The 23,916-nt window shown below is 39.3% G+C and overlaps 4 protein-coding genes across 4 annotated transcripts; 2 read left to right on the top strand and 2 right to left on the bottom strand.

Moving 5' to 3' along the window:
• Positions 1–924: 924 nt before the first annotated feature.
• Positions 925–4,919, bottom strand: LOC115025547 (ADP-ribosyl cyclase/cyclic ADP-ribose hydrolase 1-like). Its single transcript, XM_029457880.1, has 10 exons — positions 4,791–4,919; positions 4,437–4,524; positions 4,203–4,326; positions 3,108–3,234; positions 2,861–2,996; positions 2,327–2,409; positions 2,127–2,200; positions 1,944–2,036; positions 1,254–1,340; positions 925–1,051 (listed from the first exon to the last, which is right to left on the bottom strand). Exons 2-10 carry the CDS (start codon positions 4,510–4,512, stop codon positions 952–954), a joined length of 900 nt encoding a protein of 299 aa, XP_029313740.1. The 5' UTR covers positions 4,513–4,524; positions 4,791–4,919; the 3' UTR covers positions 925–951.
• A 94-nt stretch (positions 4,920–5,013) lies between these two features.
• On the bottom strand, positions 5,014–7,892 carry LOC115025767 (ADP-ribosyl cyclase/cyclic ADP-ribose hydrolase 1-like). Its single transcript, XM_029458232.1, is given in 5 exon segments — positions 5,014–5,084; positions 5,555–5,665; positions 6,112–6,247; positions 6,359–6,485; positions 7,777–7,892. Coding segments are annotated over 5 exon segments (561 nt in total).
• A 1,240-nt stretch (positions 7,893–9,132) lies between these two features.
• Positions 9,133–15,223, top strand: LOC115025833 (inositol monophosphatase 1-like). The gene is made up of 9 exons (XM_029458311.1): positions 9,133–9,248; positions 9,583–9,697; positions 10,381–10,514; positions 11,287–11,391; positions 11,634–11,679; positions 11,888–11,996; positions 12,161–12,269; positions 12,931–13,082; positions 14,268–15,223. The coding sequence occupies exons 2-9, from the start codon at positions 9,635–9,637 to the stop codon at positions 14,384–14,386; spliced, it is 837 nt and encodes a 278-aa protein (XP_029314171.1). The 5' UTR covers positions 9,133–9,248; positions 9,583–9,634; the 3' UTR covers positions 14,387–15,223.
• A 3,655-nt stretch (positions 15,224–18,878) lies between these two features.
• Positions 18,879–23,317, top strand: LOC115025478 (inositol monophosphatase 1-like). The gene is made up of 9 exons (XM_029457768.1): positions 18,879–18,953; positions 20,047–20,130; positions 20,253–20,392; positions 20,493–20,597; positions 21,032–21,077; positions 21,156–21,264; positions 21,673–21,781; positions 22,654–22,805; positions 22,970–23,317. The coding sequence occupies exons 2-9, from the start codon at positions 20,068–20,070 to the stop codon at positions 23,086–23,088; spliced, it is 843 nt and encodes a 280-aa protein (XP_029313628.1). The 5' UTR covers positions 18,879–18,953; positions 20,047–20,067; the 3' UTR covers positions 23,089–23,317.
• Positions 23,318–23,916: the final 599 nt, after the last annotated feature.

The raw sequence follows: 23,916 nt of genomic DNA, 5'->3' as shown, positions 1-23,916 counted from the left end.
GATGGAGTATGACAGCACTCTCTCGATGGTCGCCGGGTAGAAGGACACCAGCAGCTTCTTGTTCAGTCTGTTTCTCCGTAGCACCCTCAGGAAGTGTAGTCGCTGCTGGGCCTTCTTAACTGCTGCAGTGGTGTGTGCTGTCCAGCTGAGGCTCTCTGAAATTTGAACCCCCAGGAACTTAAAGGTGGGGAACCTCTCCACTCTCTCTCCATTGAGGTGAAGGGGGCCGGGTTCTGGACGGTGTTTTCTGAAGTCAATGATGATTTCTTTTGTCATTTGTAGTCAGGAGCAGGTTATAGCCGAGTAAACAGATCCACAGCGGGATGATAATAATACTCAAGGACAAACCAATAGGTAGCAGGCAAAAGGTAAGTCGGGGCCGGGCAGAGGGTCGGGAAACATGCGAGGCAGGTTGAAGGTACATAACAGGCTTGGTCAGGAAACAGGCAAAGCAGGCAGGTCAGGGGCAGGCAGGGTCGGCAACGAGAGATCTGTTTAGGGAAGAGCGCTGGAAAGACTTGCACGATGCGGAGTACAATCTGGCAGTGAAGTGGAGGCCAGAGCAGGCGGCTTAAGACCAACTAGTCTTAATTGTTTGCAGTAGGGAAAGTGACACACTACTAGGTGATCAAGCCTTAAAGGAACAGTGACATTCAAAATGATCAATGACCCACCTTGAGTCCAGTATCATGTTGGCCTATGGTGCCACCCCGCCCCCTTCCAAAAAACCCCCCATTTAAATCATCATAATCCAGCCGGATCTTTTGGCTTCAGAAAACAGACACAATTTAGACTCCAAGAGGTTTTCTGACTTAATCTGCTAATGAGATGGGATCAAAGAAAAGTGCCGGATATAAAGAAACACTTTTGAAATCTTTTGAGCCGGCAGTTTCGATTTTATCCAACGTCAAATAACAATATCAGAATACATGCTGACTCTCCAGGGGGGGGTCAGTTATGTGTGAGTCTCTTTCTGTGCGAGAGGCTGTTTGCACATGTTTGGCAGGAGGACTGTTTGGGGTCCTGGACACACTGAAGGATCATCAGGGTCCTGTGGACAAATGTGATTTGTGTTACTCCAGGGTTGCATCAGGAAGTTGGTTATCAAGCCAAAAAGAACATCTGTATGTGAGTCACACTTAATCTTAATGTATGTCTCTATTTGTCTATAAATCTATCTGTATGTGTCGTTCTAGAGGGCTAAACAGCTTATTTGGTCGTTTAATTTGTAGGACCTCTTGGACGTCACTTACTCCTCGTTGTTTGTGCAAGTCCAGCGGAAACCTCTGGACTGAAGGATCTGGATCAGGTCTGCAATGGATCCTTCACTACATGACTCTCTGTAGAGGAGAACAATGAGGAACTTGATTTGTGGATCTAAATATGTACCACTCTCGAGCAAATCACCATTTATAAAGCTGTAACTAACCAAATCAATAGTTGATGGTGACACTTTATAGATCAGTTAAAAAACATTAAATAAGAATGAATGGTTTCTGAAAAATCCCTCTGACCGATTTATCCTTTCTATTTGATAATAATTCAATTCAGATTCATTGTCATTATACATGCATACCATGAAACAAAGTCTTGTCGTTCCAATTTATATATTATTTTATAAAATAAATGGATTTCGGCACATATTCTCTGCAGGTTTTTCCAGAAGTTGTCCATGAGATGGTCTTAAAGTGTTAAATAAAGTGCTAAACTGACAAATATCCTGGTGAAGGAACCTGCTAGAAATCTCAATAATAGCTTATAACTAATGTATTGGCATAATTATGATTCGTAAAACATGAGCTACAATTTGCAAAGCCTTTATAAAGGGGGACTAATTGGAAAGTGGTACTGTTTTATTTGATAGTAGCTTTGTGCTATTGGTGCTATTGGTAGAGATCCACATTTTACTATAATGCAAAATATCAGCTGCTTTTTATTCTCACATAAAAGGTCCCTCTAGATTGGTCACCACCTTTATGTTGACATAATCCAGCCGGCATGGGTTCAGACTGTCCAGTTCAACACTTCCAAACATACTGTGAGAGAAAAAATAAAAGTTTTGTATCATTTTGAACATACTCTTTCATTACATTGCTAAAATAGTTGCTTCATTGTTTTCTTTTTACCTTTTCCTACTGAAGGCGTTGACAATAGACCCATTCAGTAATACGGTGATGTTCCCACATGCCATTTCCGCAAACTAACAAACGGATGCAAGAAAACTGCATTTATTCCACTGCTCGTTATGGAACGGTGTGTTGCATATGAATAATAAACAACACAGCTGTGTGTTAAAACACTTCTGCAGTTGGGACATTAAACTCACATTTTGTGACGCTTGCCTCCACAAGGAATACACCGGATGGTTTCTACATGCCGACCACTCCGGACAAGAACTGAAATCAAAACCTGTGTGTTTCACAATTCACAACTGTGTCAACACCTTAGATAACATTCTTTCAACTCAACTCAAATGAATAGTGAGACAAACGAGTTTATGTGTTGGGTTGACATGCAACGACATCCAGGAAGTGTTACTACCGGTACTTTAATGAAATAAATCTAAAGGCACAAAGAAAGATTTGGGAGCACAGATAAAGCAAGTGATCTGTTTCACATGTCAAAAAAACTAAATTGAATGCACTTTTTGTTGTTGTTAATATTTTTAAAAGAGTAGTTTAGGTATGTACAATGATTTATCACTGGTAGTGTAGTATACATACATTATTTTAAACAATTTAAAGATACGTTAACTGACTTTTTGGCTAATTGGGAGAATATATACTGCCAGTTTCCTTTTTTTAATCCCTCTTTTACTTTTTCAGTTGTCTCTGTCTTGTTAAAACTATAAAAGATCTACCGGAGTCTTCCTCTTGTCCGCACCAGATGAGGTCGTTGAACATGTAGCCAACCAGCGTGTCCTCCAGGGTCCAGAAGTGAGGCACGACAGCTGCGTAGCTGTGCATCAGCGTCCTGGTTTTACTCCAGAAGAGGAACTAAACATAAGAGGAGGGAAATATAAGGCAGCTTAACTCAAATATCTTGCATCCCATGAGGTATCTAGGAATAATGATGAACATAAATCTAATTTCGGAGCTCTTCCTCACCCTATCGCAAGGCCAGGTTTGTGGCATCGCATAAAACATGTGATGATAATCCTCCACCGTCACATTACAAGAGGACTGACGGACAACCGCGTCCTCAAACTGTCTCCAGATCTCCTCACAGTCAAACCTACACGTAAAGTTTAGTCAATCAATCAAAGATTGACAGGAAATTAATTGGAAATCAAGCAAAAAGAGGCAAATCTGTTGTTGTTCCAGCTTCTTTAATGTGATTTTTGTCATTATCATAGAAAATAGAATATCTTTTCGAGTGCTGTTCGGACAATTTGAGGATGTCACCTTGGATTCAATTTTTTTTACATTTACACGAAACAATTAATTGTAAAATATGCGAAATTTCTCTTGTTTCAGCTTCTGAAATGTTTTTTTGCTGGTTAACTTTGATCGTAAACTGCGATAACTTTGGGTTTTGGACTATTGGTTGGACAAAACAAAACATTTAAAGGCATAACCTTGGAATCTGGGAAATTTTCCATAATTTTCTGACATGATGCCATGTATTATATATAAAATAATCATTTGTTACAAGGTTTTTGATGCATGCGTGCCAGGTGTGGGAAACGTGGTTGTTATGCAAATCAGTTTCATTCAACTCCCGAGTCAGAACCCAAGCCCTAATGCAGTATGTTCTTTAGTAAATTAAGCCTTTGTGATCCAACAAAAGTGATAACTGCAACTACACATCAAATGAGATTAGCGTTTTTCAAAAGAAAACTAAGCAAATTTGACTGTACTTGATTAAAAATCAAGCTGTGTAAAGATGCAGCTAGACTTTCCAATGAAATGAATTGTGTTTCATATAAAGGTGAATCAGTACATCCCCTTGTTTCCTTCTTTCTACAGAAGCACAGAGAAGAAAGAAACTCACTCAACACCTCATCAAAACAGGTTTCTCTGCCCTTCATGTGAGCTTCCATGCCGGCCTGATTATTTGCTCAGATTTTTCGCACGCCTAGATTCTTCTGCTATTGGAGGGAATCGACTCTTTCAAGTTTTGACGCTCAAGGCAAAGGTCATTTTAATTTGTCTATTTGAAATGTCATATGAGTAAAGTAAGTCCTCATGCACTGCAGTTACCTCAGGCTGGAGTTAACTAGTGTGATGTAATTGTAACACCTTCCAACCACAATGTGTTTAATGTTGGGGGTAGTCCCCAGCTGTGCTCTCAGTTCACCGGGGCAGAGCAGGAACATAATAAACCCTTTGAAAAAAGACACAAAGATGGAGGAAAGAATACATTATTTATCACATTTAGGAGGGGCACATCAAAATATAAAAAGAAAGAGAAAAGATTGAGTGAAAATGACTTACATACTGGCACGTTGATCATTACAAAGGATGCAGATATTTTAAGGGAGGTCATGACCTCAGCCTCGTGTTTGTACATGCCTTAATCCACCTTTTAGATCAACAACAAAAAAAAAGTTTGAATCAGTTTCTCCAGGCTAGCATGAACTGTTCTGGGAACTCATAATGTGTGTGTTTGCTGACTGAAATCTAATTTTCTCGTTGCATGTGCAAAGCTTCCGCCCACGTTTTAATTTTTGTCTGATGCTGTCAAACCTGGCCGCTGTTCAAATACCCTCCAGGAGATTTAAAAAAAATAATGACACCTGACCTATAGAATACAATAGCATCAGTGAGAAAACATAGACGTATGCTCACCATTTCCCACGCAGAAGGTTCCATTTCAAACAAGCGGCTTCGTGGTTGTGATGTTAAATGTTTGGCTCAGGTCACATTTTTGCACAAATCGAGTCCCGTCGTGGAGTGATCTGATGTGTAACCCTGCGCTCAGGGCTAATGTCTGACATACCCACAGAGCTGTTCATTAAGGACAGATGACATGCTTTTTTTCCCAGCCTCCTGTTGAGTAGATCCACATGACTCACGTCGTGGTACCAATAACAATCTTCCCACACAGAGTGTTTGCTGTTCTCTGGGACATGGTGTGGTGGGCTGGAGGAAGAAATATATATTGTCGTCTGCGTCATTGGACACACTGAATTATTACTATTGTTAATATTATTAACTCAATTTAAAGGCCAATGTGTATAGCCTATACGTCTCAAAATGATGGTGGAGATAGATGTTATTTTGTGCAGTAGTACTTAGGTTAAAGGAAACTGGAAAGCATTCAATGACAACATGAAACGTATATAGTTTAGTGGTTAATGCGTCAATAATGTAACACTTACGTCATTCTTCACAATTTACTGAAAATGATTATTTTCTACAAATGTTGGTATTTGAGTATTATTTCATGGTGGTACTCATACTTTTACTTCAGAAAAAGAGATCACCATTATGCTTTTTTTCAACCCAAGCCCAAATATCTTCTTTAGTAAATGAAATGACTTTATTCCACTGCTCGTTATGGAACGGTGTGTTGCATATGAATAATAAACAACACAGCTGTGTGTTAAAACACTTCTGCAGTTGGGACATTAAACTCACATTTTGTGACGCTTGCCTCCACAAGGAATACACCGGATGGTTTCTACATGCCGACCACTCCGGACAAGAACTGAAATCAAAACCTGTGTGTTTCACAATTCACAACTGTGTCAACACCTTAGATAACATTCTTTCAACTCAACTCAAATGAATAGTGAGACAAACGAGTTTATGTGTTGGGTTGACATGCAACGACATCCAGGAAGTGTTACTACTTTAATGAAATAAATCTAAAGGCACAAAGAAAGATTTGGGAGCACAGATAAAGCAAGTGATCTGTTTCACATGTCAAAAAAAACTAAATTGAATGCACTTTTTGTTGTTGTTAATATTTTTAAAAGAGTAGTTTAGGTATGTACAATGATTTATCACTGGTAGTGTGGTATACATACATTATTTTAAACAATTTAAAGATACGTTAACTGACTTTTTGGCTAATTGGGAGAATATATACTGCCAGTTTCCTTTTTTTAATCCCTCTTTTACTTTTTCAGTTGTCTCTGTCTTGTTAAAACTATAAAAGATCTACCGGAGTCTTCCTCTTGTCCGCACCAGATGAGGTCGTTGAACATGTAGCCAACCAGCGTGTCCTCCAGGGTCCAGAAGTGAGGCACGACAGCTGCGTAGCTGTGCATCAGCGTCCTGGTTTTACTCCAGAAGAGGAACTAAACATAAGAGGAGGGAAATATAAGGCAGCTTAACTCAAATATCTTGCATCCCATGAGGTATCTAGGAATAATGATGAACATAAATCTAATTTCGGAGCTCTTCCTCACCCTATCGCAAGGCCAGGTTTGTGGCATCGCATAAAACATGTGATGATAATCCTCCACCGTCACATTACAAGAGGACTGACGGACAACCGCGTCCTCAAACTGTCTCCAGATCTCCTCACAGTCAAACCTACACGTAAAGTTTAGTCAATCAATCAAAGATTGACAGGAAATTAATTATAAATCAAGCAAAAAGAGGCAAATCTGTTGTTGTTCCAGCTTCTTTAATGTGATTTCTTGTCATTTTCATAGAAAATAGAATATCTTTTCGTTTGAACAATTTGAGGATGTCACCTTGGATTCAATTTTTTTCACATTTACACGAAACAATTAAATGTAAAATATGCGAAATTTCTCTTGTTTCAGCTTCTGAAATGTTTTTTTGCTGGTTAACTTTGATCGTAAACTGCGATAACTTTGGGTTTTGGACTATTGGTTGGACAAAACAAAATATTTAAAGGCATAACCTTGGAATCTGGGAAATTTTCCATAATTTTCTGACATGATGACATGTATTATATATAAAATAATCATTTGTTACAAGGTTTTTGATGCATGCGTGCCAGGTGTGGGAAACGTGGTTGTTATGCAAATCAGTTTCATTCAACTCCCGAGTCAGAACCCAAGCCCTAATGCAGTATGTTCTTTAGTAAATTAAGCCTTTGTGATCCAACAAAAGTGATAACCTTACGTCTCAAAATGAGCGGGCAGTATTATGGTGGAGATAGATGTTATTTTGTGCAGTAGTACTTAGGTTAAAGGAAACTGGAAAGCATTCAATGACAACATGAAACGTATATAGTTTAGTGGTTAATGCGTCAATAATGTAACACTTACGTCATTCTTCATAATTTACTGAAAATGATTATTTTCTACAAATGTTGGTATTTGAGTATTATTTCATGGTGGTACTCATACTTTTACTTCAGAAAAAGAGATCACCATTATGCTTTTTTTCAACCCAAGCCCAAATATCTTCTTTAGTAAATGAAATGACTTTCTAAAATGTAAAACATGAAAGCCCTCACAGCCTTTGTGATCCAAGAAAAGTGATAACTGCAGCTACACATCAAAAGAGACAAAGGAAAAATCAAGTTGGGTAAACCTGCAGCTAGAATTTCCAATGAAATGAATTGTGTTTCATATAAAGGGGAATCAGTACATGCCCTTGTTCTTGTCTGTCTTGTTTCTTTCTTTCTTCCTTTCTTTCTACAGAGAAGAAGGAAACTAAAACAAAACAGGTTTCTCTGCCCTTCATGTGAGCTTCCATGCCGGCCTGATTATTTGCTCTGACTTTTTGCACGCCTGGATTCTTCTGCTATTGGAGGGAATCGACTCTTTCAAGTTTTGACGCTCAAGGCGAAGATCATTTCATTTGAAATATTATAAGAGTAAAGTAAGTCCTCATGCACTGCAGTTACTTCAGGCTGGAGTTAACTAGTGTGATTTAATTGTAACACCTTCCAACCACAATGTGTTTAATGTTGGGGGTAGTCCCCAGCTGTGCTCTCAGTTCACCGGGGCAGAGCAGGAACATAATAAACCCTTTGAAAAAAGACACAAAGATGGAGGAAAGAATACATTATTTATCACATTTGGGAGGGTCACATCAAATGAGTGGACTGCAACCTGCATCTGACTCTTTCATTTGTTATCTCCTGAAGATAATAATAATTACAGATTATTTCAGATTGTTACTGCTAATGAGGTCTGAGTGACCTTGTACTCTGACGTGAAAGGACTTTGGAGTCCAAGAGAGACCTTGAATAGTTTAATCACATGTTGTTTGTCACGAAATATACTATTATACTGCCTCATTTGAAAATGTACAAACAATAGTGCACTAGGTTGGAGGAATTAGATTTAATGTATGCCTAACCGTTGCCAGACTTCTCATTAACGGCTTGTGATGATTTTGTATTTCTGTGACCTCTGTGTGAGATAAAGGCCGCCTGAGGTTAATCTGTGAAACAGTATGGATGAGATAGCGCCCTTGTGTTTTCAAAGCTAATTGAGTTGTTAGCATTCTGCACAGGAGGACAGCGCGTCTCCGCAGGACTGCTCAAATTTATTGACGTATAACGCTCTGAGGTTAATAACTGAATACAGCCTCAAAGAAAAGCAAGCCAACACATTTTCATACATTATTCACTGCTTCATTGACTAACTGAAATGGAGTCATATAGGCCTTCAGGAAAATGTGCTATGTTAATTCCCCATAATGTATAGTATGTGTATATTTAGATTTTCCACACTAGAGGAGGTTTATGAGGTATTAACTGAAGTAAAATGAAAATTAATGTTAATTATCTAAAAGCTACTTCCTTTTGTGTAAATAGTTCATGGCTTTACATGATGACTCCTAAAAGTGGTTAGACAAACAACAACTAAAATAATTTTAGAAATGCAGAAAAGCAACCAATTCCTATTTTTACATGACTAAAATGCACAAGGTTTTGGAATTATATGCAAAGTCTTAAAATGAATTGCACATAGAAGACTTGTTTTGCATATGAAGTTGTTTCGGTCTATGGGAACAGGTGTTGACATGATTTTCCTTAGATGTCAACTCAAGATTTATAAAAAAAAAACAAAAAAACACAAACATCGCCTACAGCATTACTAGTCTCTACACAAGGCAGCCACTAGGCTTTACAGTATTTATGCATTATCTCATGCATGCAGTGTTACTGCTGCCACCTTCTGGCTGTGGTACACACAACCTTTAAAGTAAGACATTAATGACAGCCTTTCTAGCCAATGAGAGCGGAGACTTTGCATCCCCAGCGGCATTTATTGACCAATGAGAGCAAGAGTTGCCTTTAGTCCCACCCTTCTATAAACTAGCTTGCAAAAAGTCAACACTGTCACTGACAAATCAGTCCGTCTGGAGGTGTGTTAAGTTATCTTTAATCCATTGAAACCCTTAAACTGTCGTTTTTGCAACTTAAATTAAAGCATAACATAGCTGCCTGGCTGTTAATTGTTATGTCTGTAGTGGTTTGTTGTCGCAGTTGGCATTATGCTCAGCAGACAGTTTATTCGTGTAAAAGCTAACTAGCATAAACAGCTAATCTCAGCTAACGTTAATTTGACAACGTTCCTACAGTTATGTAACAGATGTACTTGCTTCTTAATTATTTTTAACCAGCCAGTACCTCATCGAGTATATATGTAATTGCTACTTTGAATGTGAACTAACTTCCGGTGTCGCCTTTTCTCAACAGGAACTTTACGTTACTATCTGGGAGCATTTGTTGCTCTTTATCATTTCTCAACATGAGTGATCCTTGGCAAGAGTGCATGGATCACTGTGTGGAGGTCACCAAAAAGGCTGGCAAGGTGAGTAAACACTTAAAAAAAAAAAATGCTATGGTCTGGAAGTGACTTTATTTAAGTTTTGCATCCAGTTGTATCTGTACCACAGCAGTAGTAACTTGCAGGTACAAGATGCAATAGTAAGATCCAAAATAATAATAACAATGTACAACATTCGTATATGCTATAGCACAATAACAAAAGGACCTGACATGAAGAAAGGGGAGAGTTTCCATTGTGATGCTTGGGTCAGAGAGCTGTCAGAAACCGGAGAAAGCATTTCACAGAAGAACTACGAAATTTACCAAAAATGGTTGAAAAAGTACAAATGAACTTTCTTCTTATAACATTTCAAAATAAAACGCAGAGATGACTGAAAGACCGGATCAAGTAGACTGAACAAGACTTTTTCTTGCTGCAAAGAGGAAACATTTCTAGGGTTAACAGTCTTTTTATGTTATCAATGTGATTATGGGAACTAAAAGTGTCTTCTATCTATATTGTATTGAGACTTTAACTAATTCAGTTCCATCTGTGGTGTGAAGAGTAATGGTATCTTCCTACGTTATTGTACCAAATGCGCATGATTCCCCAAGAAAGTTACAGGCAAGGTGTAAACACAAGAATTTGGAGTTTACACCTAATCATCTGACTCTGATCCCAAAACATCCCCTCGCTGAGTTTTGTTATTGTTGTGTTTCCGCCAGATGATTCGCGAGGCGCTTCAGGAGGACATCGCCGTCATGCAGAAGAGCTCACCAGTTGACCTGGTGACCGAGACGGACCAGAAAGTCGAACAGCTTATTATATCCTCCATCAAGGAAAAGTACCCCACTCACAGGTATTTGACCAGAGAGACATGTGAGGTGTTATATGAAAGGTTTGAAAGCACTGCAGGACATGGGACAGTGCATTTGTATTCCGTCTCTCAAAGATTGGTCATTATTTTTATGTTTTTTATATGTTTCATGGTATTTAATGCTGCATTTACAAAATGTACTTTACTTTTTTGTTTTGTAATGTGGATGATAGTTCACTATACTTGGGATGTTCACACTTTTGCTGTTTTTACTAATCCGGGTAGGGCTGTATTTGCAAATGCTGATGTTATGAACAACAACAAATAAAGACACCAAAAAAAGCTTAAATGTGATAATAATTTGAATTTTAAACATTTTATTTATTCAGTTAACCGTAAATATGAAAATCTTAAATGCTGTTGCAAAGCCTTCTCTACACATTCTGGTGGGGAAATACTGAATCCTTTATTTATTTGTTAGTTTTTATTTAATATTTTGCTCTTAAAGTAGTCAAAATGAAATCTATTCATTCTTAAAATACTGCAATCAGCCTTTCAAAAATATCCACAAAGAATAATTGCAGTTGCTCCAGGATGCTGAAATTGAAATTCTAAGAAAATAATGATTCGGACATGACCTCAGTGGTAGCTACGGCTACAGTAGATATGGTACATCATACTGTATCACATATTATAATGTCGGCTCTAACACAGCAGGTAGACGATATGAAATGCAACAGTGTCATTGATTTTACAGCTGATGTAACAGTCGTGTGATGCGTAAAACATGTTTTTTTTCTGTCTGGTTTTGAAGCTTCATAGGTGAGGAGTCGGTAGCAGCAGGAGCTCCCAGTGTTCTAACTGACAATCCCACTTGGATCATCGACCCTATTGATGGTACCACCAACTTTGTTCACAGGTACCGCCTGCGCTTCAATACTGTATAAACCCGATACGGCTCTGGATTTGTTTTATCTTTTGTCGCTCCTTATCTATTTTTATCTTTTTAATTAGGTTCTCTTTTGGATTGGCCTCTCTGTCAGGGATAATGAGACGATGTAGATGAAACTGAACTGATAATAGAAATAGATTCCTCTGAGCTTAAACCAAAAGGGAGTTCATTTCGGAAATGTTTTCATATTACTAATTTCTTTTGTACAGGTTCCCATTTGTGTCTGTGTCAATTGGCTTCACTGTGAAGAAAGAGGTAGGTTTAATGTTTATGAATCGCATGTTGTTTTTTTGACCGCGTAACCTCTTGATTAAAAGAAACATTAACATGGTAATTGCTCCGACACCCGAGTGTATTTCTGATGACTAGTACAGTCCTTTTTCTTTTTATTTATTGCTCTTCTATTCTTTCCCGTCCTCCCAAACCACATTCATCAACTGTTGTTTTCTGCGCTGCTTCTCAGATAGAGTTTGGGATTGTCTACAGCTGCATCGAGGACAAAATGTACACGGCACGTAAAGGGAAAGGTGCATTCTGCAATGGAGACCCTATTAAAGTGTCTGGACAGGAAGGTAAATATCCACAATCACATCAGGCTTCAGTGTTGCACTTTTCAACAAATCCACCAGGTGGAGGCAAAATCACGTCCAGAGTATCGGCTCGTACCGACCGCTCCACACAGTGAAGCCTCAGAGACGGTGTTTGCACATTACGAACTGTCATTCTGTGTTTTCAGATATTAGCCAATCTCTGGTACTGACAGAAATGAACTACAAGAAGGATCCTGAGCATTTCAAAACAATGTTGGCCAACATCAAGAGCATCGTCACCATCCCTGTGCATGGGTAAATATACACTGTTGCACAAGTTGTAATCTTTAACATTCAAGTTCTGGTTGATCTGGTGACTCCCGTGATCAGTACTTGAGCAAACATTCGTAACATGCAACCGAAGATTAACTGGTGCATCTGTTTACAGTGAAGCTAAACACGGTCCTGCTGATTGGATAAAGAAGAATAAGTCATTTGGAAATAATTTCTACCACAATAGTATGTTGCGTTGCACCCTGTGAGAGTAGTTTTCCACACAACAGCAGGGCACAGTCATTTAAAGTTTGAGGTGTGCAGCCTGTTGCCTTCAGCTCTCTTGGGCTGCTCCCTCTTCTGTTACTTTTTTATTTGAATTGTTTTTAAATAACGAATTCTAAATAACAATTTGCATGTTTTATTGACGCTTTTAATTTGAAGGAGCAGTAGATAAAACATTTAGTTCTTTGGTTTACATTTGCAGTAAGTTGCAGCTCTGCAGCTGAGTGAATAGTAAACAGTGACGCTGATATCAATGAGATCAAAGTAACGCTGGATTACATGCATGCGTTGTTTCTTAAGGATTACAATTTAAAAGATTCACATCAAACACACACTAAACTTTCCCTAACCCGTCTGGAGGTTAACAGGTCGTCATGCACAGTCAAATACCGATGAAACATAACATTTCCATCAACAGTATGCGCTCCCCGGGCAGTGCCGCTGTCAACATGTGTCTGGTAGCGTGCGGGTCGGCTGATGCTTACTACCACATGGGCATCCACTGCTGGGACATGGCGGGAGGTGCGGCGGTCGTTACTGAAGCCGGAGGAGTTATCATGGACATCTCAGGTGAGTCACGCAGAGGACTTGAGGGCTTTTTGCAAACATTTTCAGAAGCTGCTGAGTCACTGGATGAAATGATGGAAGCGGGCAACAGAACAAAGAGGCGAGAATTAGCTGCTCTGTTCTTTCAGCGCAAACACAACAGAAGTTGTTTCATGTTCATGAATGATTCATTATTTGTTTTACTAATCTCGTTATTGGTGTTTATCCCTGTTTTTGTGCCTGATGCACAGTTAAAGATGGGGAGCAGGGCAGCTGGTTCGCTTTTTTTTTTTTTTTACTTGAAACAGGAAGCAGCGGGGTTTGAGAAATTCGGTGTTAAATTTGGGCAACACTGCCACTGAAATAACATCTGATATTGAGAATACTAAAGAAGCCGTTTGTCAAGTCAAACCTGTGCAGTCGATGCCAAAGCTATTAAACACACTCCCTTTTCTACATATTTTGCGTTTAAAAAGTAACTAGTAAGTAACTTTGTGGCGTTGGATCGCAGCGACTTTGGTCCAGCACAGTCTTTTTCCGTCTTTTGGACGATTACTCAAGGTTATAACTCGCTGATCAGCTCTCACGCTTAAAATCTGATCCTGCAGGGGATAGAATTTTTAAAATGAGCTGGATCATGATCTTCATCGCCCACGCCTTTTCACCAGCTGATTTATAACTGCTTGTGACTAGCTTAGTACTTAGCAATTGTTCTTGTACACACAAGCATCTCAAAATGAATGCATTCTGTTTGTTTTCATCGATCGGCCGGTGCAATAAGCCAGATCTATGGAGGACAGAATTTCCTCTGGCATATACAGTATGTGCTCATCTGTTCCCATAATTCAACCTTGTTACTCCCCTTTGACTCAACTAGTACAGTTTCCCTTACGCTACCTGGTGAGTTTTGAGCAACGATGTGTAAAAACTCAAATTAAACGGTTCAATTCTTAATTTTTTATTTTAAAAGAAGAGTTTATTCTATCAGGAAAACGAGTCAGCAAAATGATTCAGTTAGGAATTAAGATTCTGGAGAGATGGTGGATCTTTCAGCACTGACAAATGGCCACATGAGAAGCATTACCTTTGGAGGCCATCAGCTGTTTTATTCAGGTTAACGCAAGAAGCGTTTCAACTTTTCTAGTCTTGTAATGTGAAGTTGAACATTATTAAAGTAATACTTTTCTAATTTTTCTCTCTCTCATCCAGGTGGACCGTTTGATGTGATGTCTCGGAGGCTGATCGTCGCCAGCAGCAGAGCAGTAGCAGAACGCATCGCTAAGGAGATAACAGAGTTTCATGTCGGCAGGGACGACACAGATGGCTAGTAAATTCATTTCCATCATCTCCTCGACCGACTTCACGGTTACTTAATCACCCGACTGTTTAGAATATGACGGTCACGATTCCGTCTTTGCCTTATGAGTCAAACCCATAAACTGACCTCTGAAGAACTGTCCACTGAAGTTTGTTAGTCAGCGCTTAAGACTTTATAAGTTATTTCTGCGCTTAGCCATTCACACATTCATACTTTTTGTTCTATTGTATTTAGATATATGATATTGTTTATGCCTGTGTGTCCTAATACACACTTATATACACCGTTATTTATTATTTGTATTCACTTATGTGGACGATGCAGTCAGAACAAGATCATTGATGAAGTACCTCCATAATACAGCACTATTAATATTCATGTTTGGACCAATGACGTTGCTTTTCCAGGTAGGATTTGAGCTATTATTGTATTTAATTACATGTATTTTAAGACATGTAAATGAATTTCAGTGCCATCTCTAGTTTGCATTACACCAAACTGTACTTATAACTACTGTACTGTATCACATCTCAATCAAGTCCAGATTGAAATACACTTATGACGTTAATGAAATGTGTTTTTATTATCATCATGTGAGTTTTGAGAAATAAAGAGCACTATAAGTATCTCCTGTTCATTCCCTGCAGACGATCGCATGCGTCCACATGTTGGCTTTACTCGTAAACTGAAGACCGTCTGAAGATTCATGCTGAAAAACGCTGAATTTCTTTCTAAATATGGGAGCTCGGTGTCTTGACTTGTTCCCTATGAAATTCCTAAATCAACCATCCTGACAACCTAAAAGGAAGAAAAAACATTTGGCAATAAAAACCTGCCAAAGACTGCTCCCATGCTCCCTTCACTGAGAGAAAACAGAACCTCCTACACCAGCCAGTATCTTCTAAACAATCGGATATTGTATTGAACTACATCGGAGAACTAAATCTCTCTCTATTCAATCTCCAGCAAGGCTCCTAAACACCTTCCTGACATCCTGACACTGGTCTGTATCAGCCGTGTTGTTCACACCACAAATAAATGTCTTTTTGTTGGCGCTCAACTAGAAAAATGATAAACTGTCTTTTCTTCTTACAAAAACCTGTAAAGTAGAAAATGTGATGAAAGAAAGAATCTCTTGTTGCAAACAGGAAACCAAATAAATGGGAAAACAAGCGTCTGACACTCCATAAAACACCAGCAAAAACCCACAGTGACGGCTACCGATTTGATTTAGTAGAGAGATAAAAGCATTCACAGCCATTACACCATGTAAAATTCTCTGCTGCATTTCCCCTGCCCTTTTCAGTCAGCGCTGCAGACACTGCACATGCAGAGTGCTGGTATGTCCCCCGGGCTGATTTGCTCTATGAAACAGCTCTGAGTTTTGCTCTCCACGGACAGTTGTCTCTGTTTTCCTTCCAGCTCGTGTTTGCTGATGACTAACAAATGGTTTTAAAACACTTTACTTGAGCAAACCCAGGTCTTATACTACTGCGGCCCCCCTACTTGGAAATCAATGGTTCATGTTAGTCTGCAGCAGAGGGGGGGAGGGGGGGGGAGGGGATCAGACGTAATCACTAGTGTTGGGAATGATTCCACCTTTACACCACCACGCTCATGTTGTCGGTTCCCCGTCTTTGTTTTATGTTTATTTACTAGTTTACGGAGTCATTAAACAAGTTCTTGTACTTTTATGTCCTGGTTGCCGTTGGGAAGTACCACACATTGTTCTATGAATAGCTGGCGACTGTTTCCCTGCTACATCCTAAACGATTTCCCCCCCCCCCCTGAGGAAATGTAGACATTTTTGAACATTGTTAGCTTTCCGTTCTCTACCCCAATGTGTCTCTGTGCTCTGTCTTTGGCTTGATCTGCCCCCCGCCCCCCTACTATCATACATTTATTTGTTTTAGCCGAGCTAGAGTTAGTTATGTCAATGTTGGACGAAGGGGGGTCCAAACTGAAATATCTCTTATTCTATTGGATAGATTCACATTACATGTTGTACGGACATGTATGGTCCCCAGAGGATGAATTGGAATACGTTTGGTGACTCTAAATCCAGCTAAAAATGTCAGTTTGTAAAATACCAAAAGAAGTGCAAAAGTCGAAAGGGGCTTATAAAAGACTTTCAGAGAGGAAACGACGGCTTCCCTGCTCATCTTTCAGGATGCACCATTGACCTTCAGCATCATAGCAGGCCTCGGTTACAGCTGTGATCCAGGGAACCAAACATCCAAAACATCCGTCATCCTGGATAAATTATTCATAATGGACCTGCCAGGGAGACAGCAGGACTGATGTATTTGTTTTGCTTCTCCTATCACTTCCCTCAGCCTGTCTCTCAACACCTTTCACAGAGCGCCTTATATTTAGTGCACAACGGGGACAACAGGGCGACAACTGCTCTCCTGCTGCTCCCGGTAAGACAAAAAAACTCTCAACAAACGCCCTCTTCCATGATACCACATGCCGATGTGTTAAAGCCAACACAACAGAGCTCTGTTTATTTTGGCTGCACGGCTTTGTGAAATCAGGAGATCGAGTGACTCCGGCAGGATGACAATGTTCCCTGTCATTGTTTAACAAATGTGTTGTCACATGATTGTATAACACTAACCTGTTTCGAGAAGATCAGCTACTTGTGTTTGTACTCCTGCATTAACTAGGACATTTGCAAGCACGCGAAACAGGTCATTTAACACATTACTATGAGTTGTGCAAGGTGTGGCGGTGATGAACAACATGCCTGAACGAGCCCTGGGAGAAAAACCCACACGCCGTTTCAGCTCTTTTTACTTACACAAATCTACATCAGGGGTGGGGAACCTTTCTCCTATCAAGGGCCATTTTACAACATCCTTCGAGGGCCGTACTAATTATTGAACTCATAACCTCTGCAAACATTTATAAAGACACAGCCCATTCATTTCACTTTTCTTTTATGCTAAATGCAAAAAAGCAACTTTCTTTCTGTTTGATCAGAAATCAGAAATCCTTTATTAGTCCCACCACGGGGACATTTATCTTGTCACAGTAAAAGAACACATGAAGTAAAAAGGCAGTAAATAAAGTGATAATTGCACAGCAGTGGTGGAATAGTCTGTTCTTGGTGTGGTGGTCTACCTCTCTATCTCTCCATGTTTGTATGTTACGCTCTGCAGAGAACTGCTTGTTGGGCCAAACTCCGCCGAAGAGCGTTAACTTTATCCAAACGCACTCGTCCTCTCAGCTCGTGCAGTTCGGCATGTTTCGTGCTGTAATGACGCTCGAGAGCCTTTTTCATCACCACACAAACTAGACACACTGGCCTTTTACTTCCACAAAGAAATAATCGTTCGTCCATTTCTCCTGGAAAGTGCGACATTCCGCATCCACCTTTCTCTGTTTTACACTCGCCACGCTGCGTTCACTGAAGTCAATGACCGTCTCGTTTAATATTGAAGTTTTTTGACATGACGTGACCACGTTCCGCTCGTGTTGTGTTCAAGGACCCTGACCTTGCCAGGAAAAACAGTCAGTCGGCCTTTTTATTCTATTGCTGTCTAGATTTTTTTGTTTTTTTTTCTAGTGCGTGTGTTTATGAATTACCTCGAAGGCCGGATCAAATGGTCTCGTCTGGTCACCCCTGCTCTACATGAGGCATTAGTTGGGTATCTGTGATTCAGTGTCTTATCTCTTCAGTAAGAGTGAGCCTTATATCACTGCTATTGTTTCAACATTTCAGGTAGTAATGGCTAAAGAGGCATACTGTTTTTTCTTGAGACATGCAGCATTGACCGTTAATTCAACAATCTGTTTTGCAAGGTATGACTTCCTGCAAGACAACCTTCGTTGTTTTAGGAGAAGTTGCTTGAAGATTTTAGAGAGTATTGTTTTGCACTCCCTCCAGACTTACTTTAACTCTGATAAATATGTTGATAAATGTGGATACAAACGTGTCTGGATCTGTGTATCTGCAGTGTATTCTTTCATTCAGTTCTTAAAGGATATTGCCCAGACTTGCACAGTAAGAGAGGGGCATGCATGCACACATCATCTACGCTGACTCACCAGGGAACTTTTCAAAGTATTTTCCACTAGTGGAATACAATAATAAAAAAAAGGACATAGAGGAACTGGAATATACAGCTCATTTCTCAAAAGAATGTATCTACAAAGTTTACGAGCTGATCTCAACACTGAGAATATGTTTTGTATGATTCACTGTTCAGCATTTAACTACTAGTCATGTCGACTGTGGCTGTATGTGACAGACATTTACGCAGCAGGGTGTGTCTTTCTCAATTAAGAAGACACGAAAACTTTCCACTTACTTAAAATAATGCCCTCGTCAAACTCACTGTGCAGTTAAGGCGGCATCATGTGTTTGTAGGTCTGCCTCCATAGACAGACGGAAGGTTTTTTTTTCTTTGTGTTGCTATGAAGAAACATGTGGGGGCGGTGCTAGTACTTTTCCCCACTCTGTTTTTAGTTGTTGCTTCATCTCTCCAATGAGGGAACTTAAAGTTGATTTTTTTTCAAAAGAAAGTACACTAGCATCTCAGGAGCTGCCTTCGAACACCTGACTTCACAAGGTAAGGTTTTTTATATATGTTTTACAATCATTTTATAGCAGTGCATGGATGATACATGGGTGTGCATAAAAGGTGTACAGGTGTGTGCTTATCGTCACACTGGATGGATAATTGACAACTAACTTTTTGTAATTATTGTGTAACTTATGACCAACAACTCTTTATGAACTATTCTGACAATAGCAGAGATAATGTTCTACAACAGCACAATAAAGATGCACATGCAATGTTTATCGAGCATCACCAAACACTACATGTGATTCTAACATCTATCTGTTTGACTACCCAATGGGGGAATGTAACTAAGTACATTTACTCAAGTACTGTACAAATTTGAGGTTTATTTTGAGTATTTCCCTTCTATGCAACTTTTTACTTTTACTCCGTTACATTTGCAGCTTTAGCTAGATCTAATGTTTGATATGATGCTTTTTGGATTAATATTAGTAAAACACTGACATGGACCATTTTACTGCACAATCAATACCTTTACTTTACTTTTCATACTTCAAGTGCATTTAGCTGATACTACATCCTTTTACTTATAGTAGAGTAGTTTCAGTGTAGTATTAGTACTTTTATTTAAATAAAGGATCTGAATTGCCACTTAAATTTGTAGAGCATGATATGACAAATTTCAAAATGTAAAAATAATAAATAATAAACATAAATTGTTTTTACATGCTTTTATTTTATTCTACTGGAGAATCGCTGCCTTTTTGTGCCCTGCCCTACATTTAAAAGCAAACCTACGCCGCCGCCCAACATCCTACTGTTTCCTCACACTTTAAAGACCTGCGGGCCTCTAGTGGGAATTTAACACAATGCCGTTACAGAGAGAGGCCAGCTGCGGAAGTGTTGCGTAACTCACTCTGTTGTAACATGCACGGTTACTATTGTTTTGAGATGCGGGTGGGGGTTGGGGCGTCGGTGTCTGACACCTGTTACGCCAGACATGCTACTAACTCAAAAAAATAAAAAAAGATTCTAATTATTTTGTGTTTATTTAGTTTTATTGCATTTTCTAATACATGACATGCCACTTGTATGCATGTCACTGCTGCACATTTACAAGCTTTATTCATTTTTACAGCTTCTCATACTTACAAACATAATGTGTGACCAATGGAAGGAAGAATTTGAATATGCCGTTCAAGTGGCAAGAGCAGCTGGAGCGGTACGTAAGAGCCATCTGAATGTATTTCTTCTTTTTTGCGATGATCAAAATATGAAATATGCCCTATTTTATCCTTGTGATCCCTAAGCATGTGCCAATGATTTCTTTTTTCTTTTTTTTAGGTAATTAGGAAAGCAGGAGAATGTGAAATAAAGGTCCAGACAAAGAGCTGTGCTGTCGACCTCGTCACCCAGACTGACGATAGGGTGGAGAAAATCATCATCGGGTCTCTTAAAGAACAATTTGGAGAAGGCACACACTGGTGAGACATGGACACAGACACACACACACACACCTGTATATGAATATGTGTACTTGTTGTCATATCTTAATATATGTCATTGCTTCTTCTGCGTTTGCAGTTTCATTGGAGAAGAGTCAGTCTCTAAGGGGAAGCCGTGTGTCTTCACTGATAAACCTACATGGATCATAGACCCTGTGGACGGCACCACAAACTTCGTGCATGGGTAAGATGTCCGTGTTGCTAAAGGAGCCATGTTTTTTGTGTTAATGCATTTACTTTAACCCGATAAACCAAACAGGTCGCCCTTGCCCAAAAGAAAGTACATTTGCATAAATCTGGTGCGCTTTAAGACAAACAAATGTCTATCCACTCTTAAACACACCATCTGTCTTTCAGACACTTGTAGGTGGAAGCATCAAATAATTCCTTCTCTTTTTGAGAGTGGCAAAGCGATCTACGATCTACTACGAGCCAGGAGACGGTTAGCTTAGCATAGCATAAAGACTGGAATCAGGGAGAAATAGCTCTCCAGGCAGGCTTTTTCCAGATTTTCTTAACCACCAATTATGAAAATGCTTCTTTAAAATACCTATTAATAGATGCACAGGATGTATAATCACAATCTGATCTGACGCACATGAAACTCCTTATTCACAGATTCCCCTTCGTGGCTGTGTCTATCGCCTTTGCTGTTAACAAGAAGGTATGTCAAATCAAAGAAGAGCATCAATAAAAGGTTTTTACTGTATATGAAAACTAACAATAATGACGTCCGTTTCAGTTGGAGTTTGGTGTGGTGTACAGCTGCATAGAAGACAAGATGTATAAAGCGAGGAAGGGGCATGGAGCTTTCTGCGATGATGAACAGATTCAGGTGTCCGATGTAAAAGGTAACTCTCTTCGTATTCCTGTGCAGTACCGGTCAAAAGGTTTGAGCTATTTTGCATATTTGAAAAGAAAAAAGTAGGAAATAACTCAAATTGAGTTTTGCATTGACCACACATGTGCTATCCTTTGCCTCGCTTTTGAAATTGAAATGTAATTAATCTGGAAGCATATCCGTCATCACTTCCACATCAAGGACCTCGAGGTTACACATTTCTCTTAGAACAAATTAGGATAATAAAGCATTCAAGCAGAATCCTCTAAAGATGAAAAAGGCTTCACACATTCAATAGATCTATAATCTATGCTTTGACCGGTACTGTATGTGTGAGTATGTGCACCTTTTTACAGGCATAGTCACACCTGCAATTATGCACAATAGTAACTAAGTATTTTGTATGCTTTCATTGCAGACATCAATAAATCCATTATCATCTCTGAGCATGGAACTGACAGGAGCCCAGAGAAGGTAAGCAAGATCTTCTCCACCATGCAGAAGATCCTCCGCATCCCAGTGCACGGGTGAGTGGTCTCGACATGCACACTGACTCATTGTTACGCCGTGTGCTGCCCTACAAAGCCACAACACAAATAACCAAATCGTTTTTGTCTGGAATCTGATTATTTCTGATAAAAAATCGTAAAAGTGGTGCGAGTATCATAAACATTTGTTTGCCATAGAGCTTATTTTCTGCGACAATCCGAAAGCTAATGGGAAGAATCCCATTGGCTTTTCGTTGAGGGAACCAGTGCTATGCTAACTTCTAACTTCAGAAATATGTCATCCCTGTAAATGAATGATCTAGTATTTAATTAAACAAACTAGTTAAAATGGTTACCTAGTTTCCCTAGCTGTTATCTGTAAGCGTAAAATATCCATTCTGACAAACTGCTTTACCGTAGCAACAGTATATCGACTCACGATAGAGGGAGAAAAAAAAAGATGAAGCTAGCTAAATGCCTGAAGCTAGCTAGCTTAGCGGAGTAGCTGTAACTGAATGAAATCCACTGAATCCACTAAACTGAATCCAATTTCATTCAATTTAGTGTGGTTAAGTTACCTTAAAATCACTTAGTTCCATGCATTACATTGCAAATGAATTCATTATAGGCTAGTGATTTAAATATGAATATTAGACAGATTGAAACACAAATTGTAAGTAATCAAAAAGCTTAGCCTACCTCCTTTAACAAACTATTAAAAGCTGATCAAGAAAGACGTCAGAGTGCAGTATCTGCATTTTGTTTTTGTAATGACAAGGAACTGCAACTTTTTCTATGCGTTACAGTTTTCAAGCCAGCCTGGTAATTAGAAACCCTTTTTTTTGCTGCCTTTTTGTAGGGCTGTGTAGCCTACTTGTATTCATTCATATCCAACTGGTGTGTCCTGACAGGCTCCGTGGGTCAGGGACAGCTGCCACTAACATGTGTCTGGTGGCGTGTGGGGCGTCGGAGGCCTTCTTTGAGATTGGGATCCACTGCTGGGACATCGCTGCCGGAGTGGTAATAGTCAGAGAAGCCGGAGGAATACTCCTGGATGTTGATGGTGCGTATGCTTTGAAATCTGATCACAGAGCGATCAAGTGATTACGCAGCATTAACTGAGTGCAAAGTCTTACAAACTTAAATAAATGAATGAGAAGCTTATAAGTGATGTTTGTTTTGTGTTGGTGTAACCCCTCTTAACAAAGGCTTTGTTTGGCATTTTAGGGGGGGAGTTCGATTTGATGTCTCGAAGGATGGTTTCAGCAAACAACAAGACTATTGCTGATCGGATCATCAAGGAAATTGAAATATTCGAAGTGGTGAGGGACGACGCAGAAATCTGAACAACCAACTGCATTTTAAAATGATAACAAGAGGAAAATTCCATGTCCTTAATAAAGTTACTGTGTTGTAATCACCACTCTTTTTGTTTGCATACTGCGTGTTTCATGGGCTGCACATTTCTTTAACCAAAGGAAATCACCAATTCAAGTGGCCTCCAGGTTACATTGTATTACCCTTCTGTGATTTTCTATGATCAAATAAATTGATTGAATGTGGAAACAACTGGAACTTTGCACTTTTGTATATTGTTATTTACACGCATGTCTTTTGTCTGCATCTGTCCATGTATGCATTTGACCTTACGTTAGACATAATTTATTCCGTTTGTAGAGCCTCATCCACATATTTTGTTCTGGTTTCATTTTACACAGTTGTGAACTCTACCACAACAGACTGCAGGAGAAGCATTTTTGAGATTTTTCCCGTGTGACTGTAATGCATAATTATCTGATGGAAATTAGTGAAATTCTACTGCGGTGATTACCCTCATTAGAGTCTTTAGCACTGAGTAAGGTCAATGTTGAAGTGACTTTATAAAGTCCAGTCAAGTGTCACATAATTTACCTACAGTGAACATCACCATATTACCCAAGAGCCTCTATTTCAGCATTATTGCTGTTTACTCAATTTATTACACTCATATTACCGTTCACCACTAGAGGCCAGTAATGCATCAACAATTAGATGGGATCTTCAACATGCTCTCATTTTACATTGGTGGTTGAACTTGCAGTATATTTATTTTATAGTCATTATAAGTTTATATTGTGGACTGTACTTCACTTGATATTGACAGCCTGCTCTGAAATCCCTTTGTGTTCCTCAAC

Source organism: Cottoperca gobio, chromosome 20 (assembly GCF_900634415.1).
Source record: "Cottoperca gobio chromosome 20, fCotGob3.1, whole genome shotgun sequence".
NCBI lineage: Eukaryota > Metazoa > Chordata > Actinopteri > Perciformes > Bovichtidae > Cottoperca > Cottoperca gobio.
The sequence above is the reverse complement of the archived record's forward strand: the minus strand, read 5'-3'. Positions and strand labels throughout refer to the sequence as shown.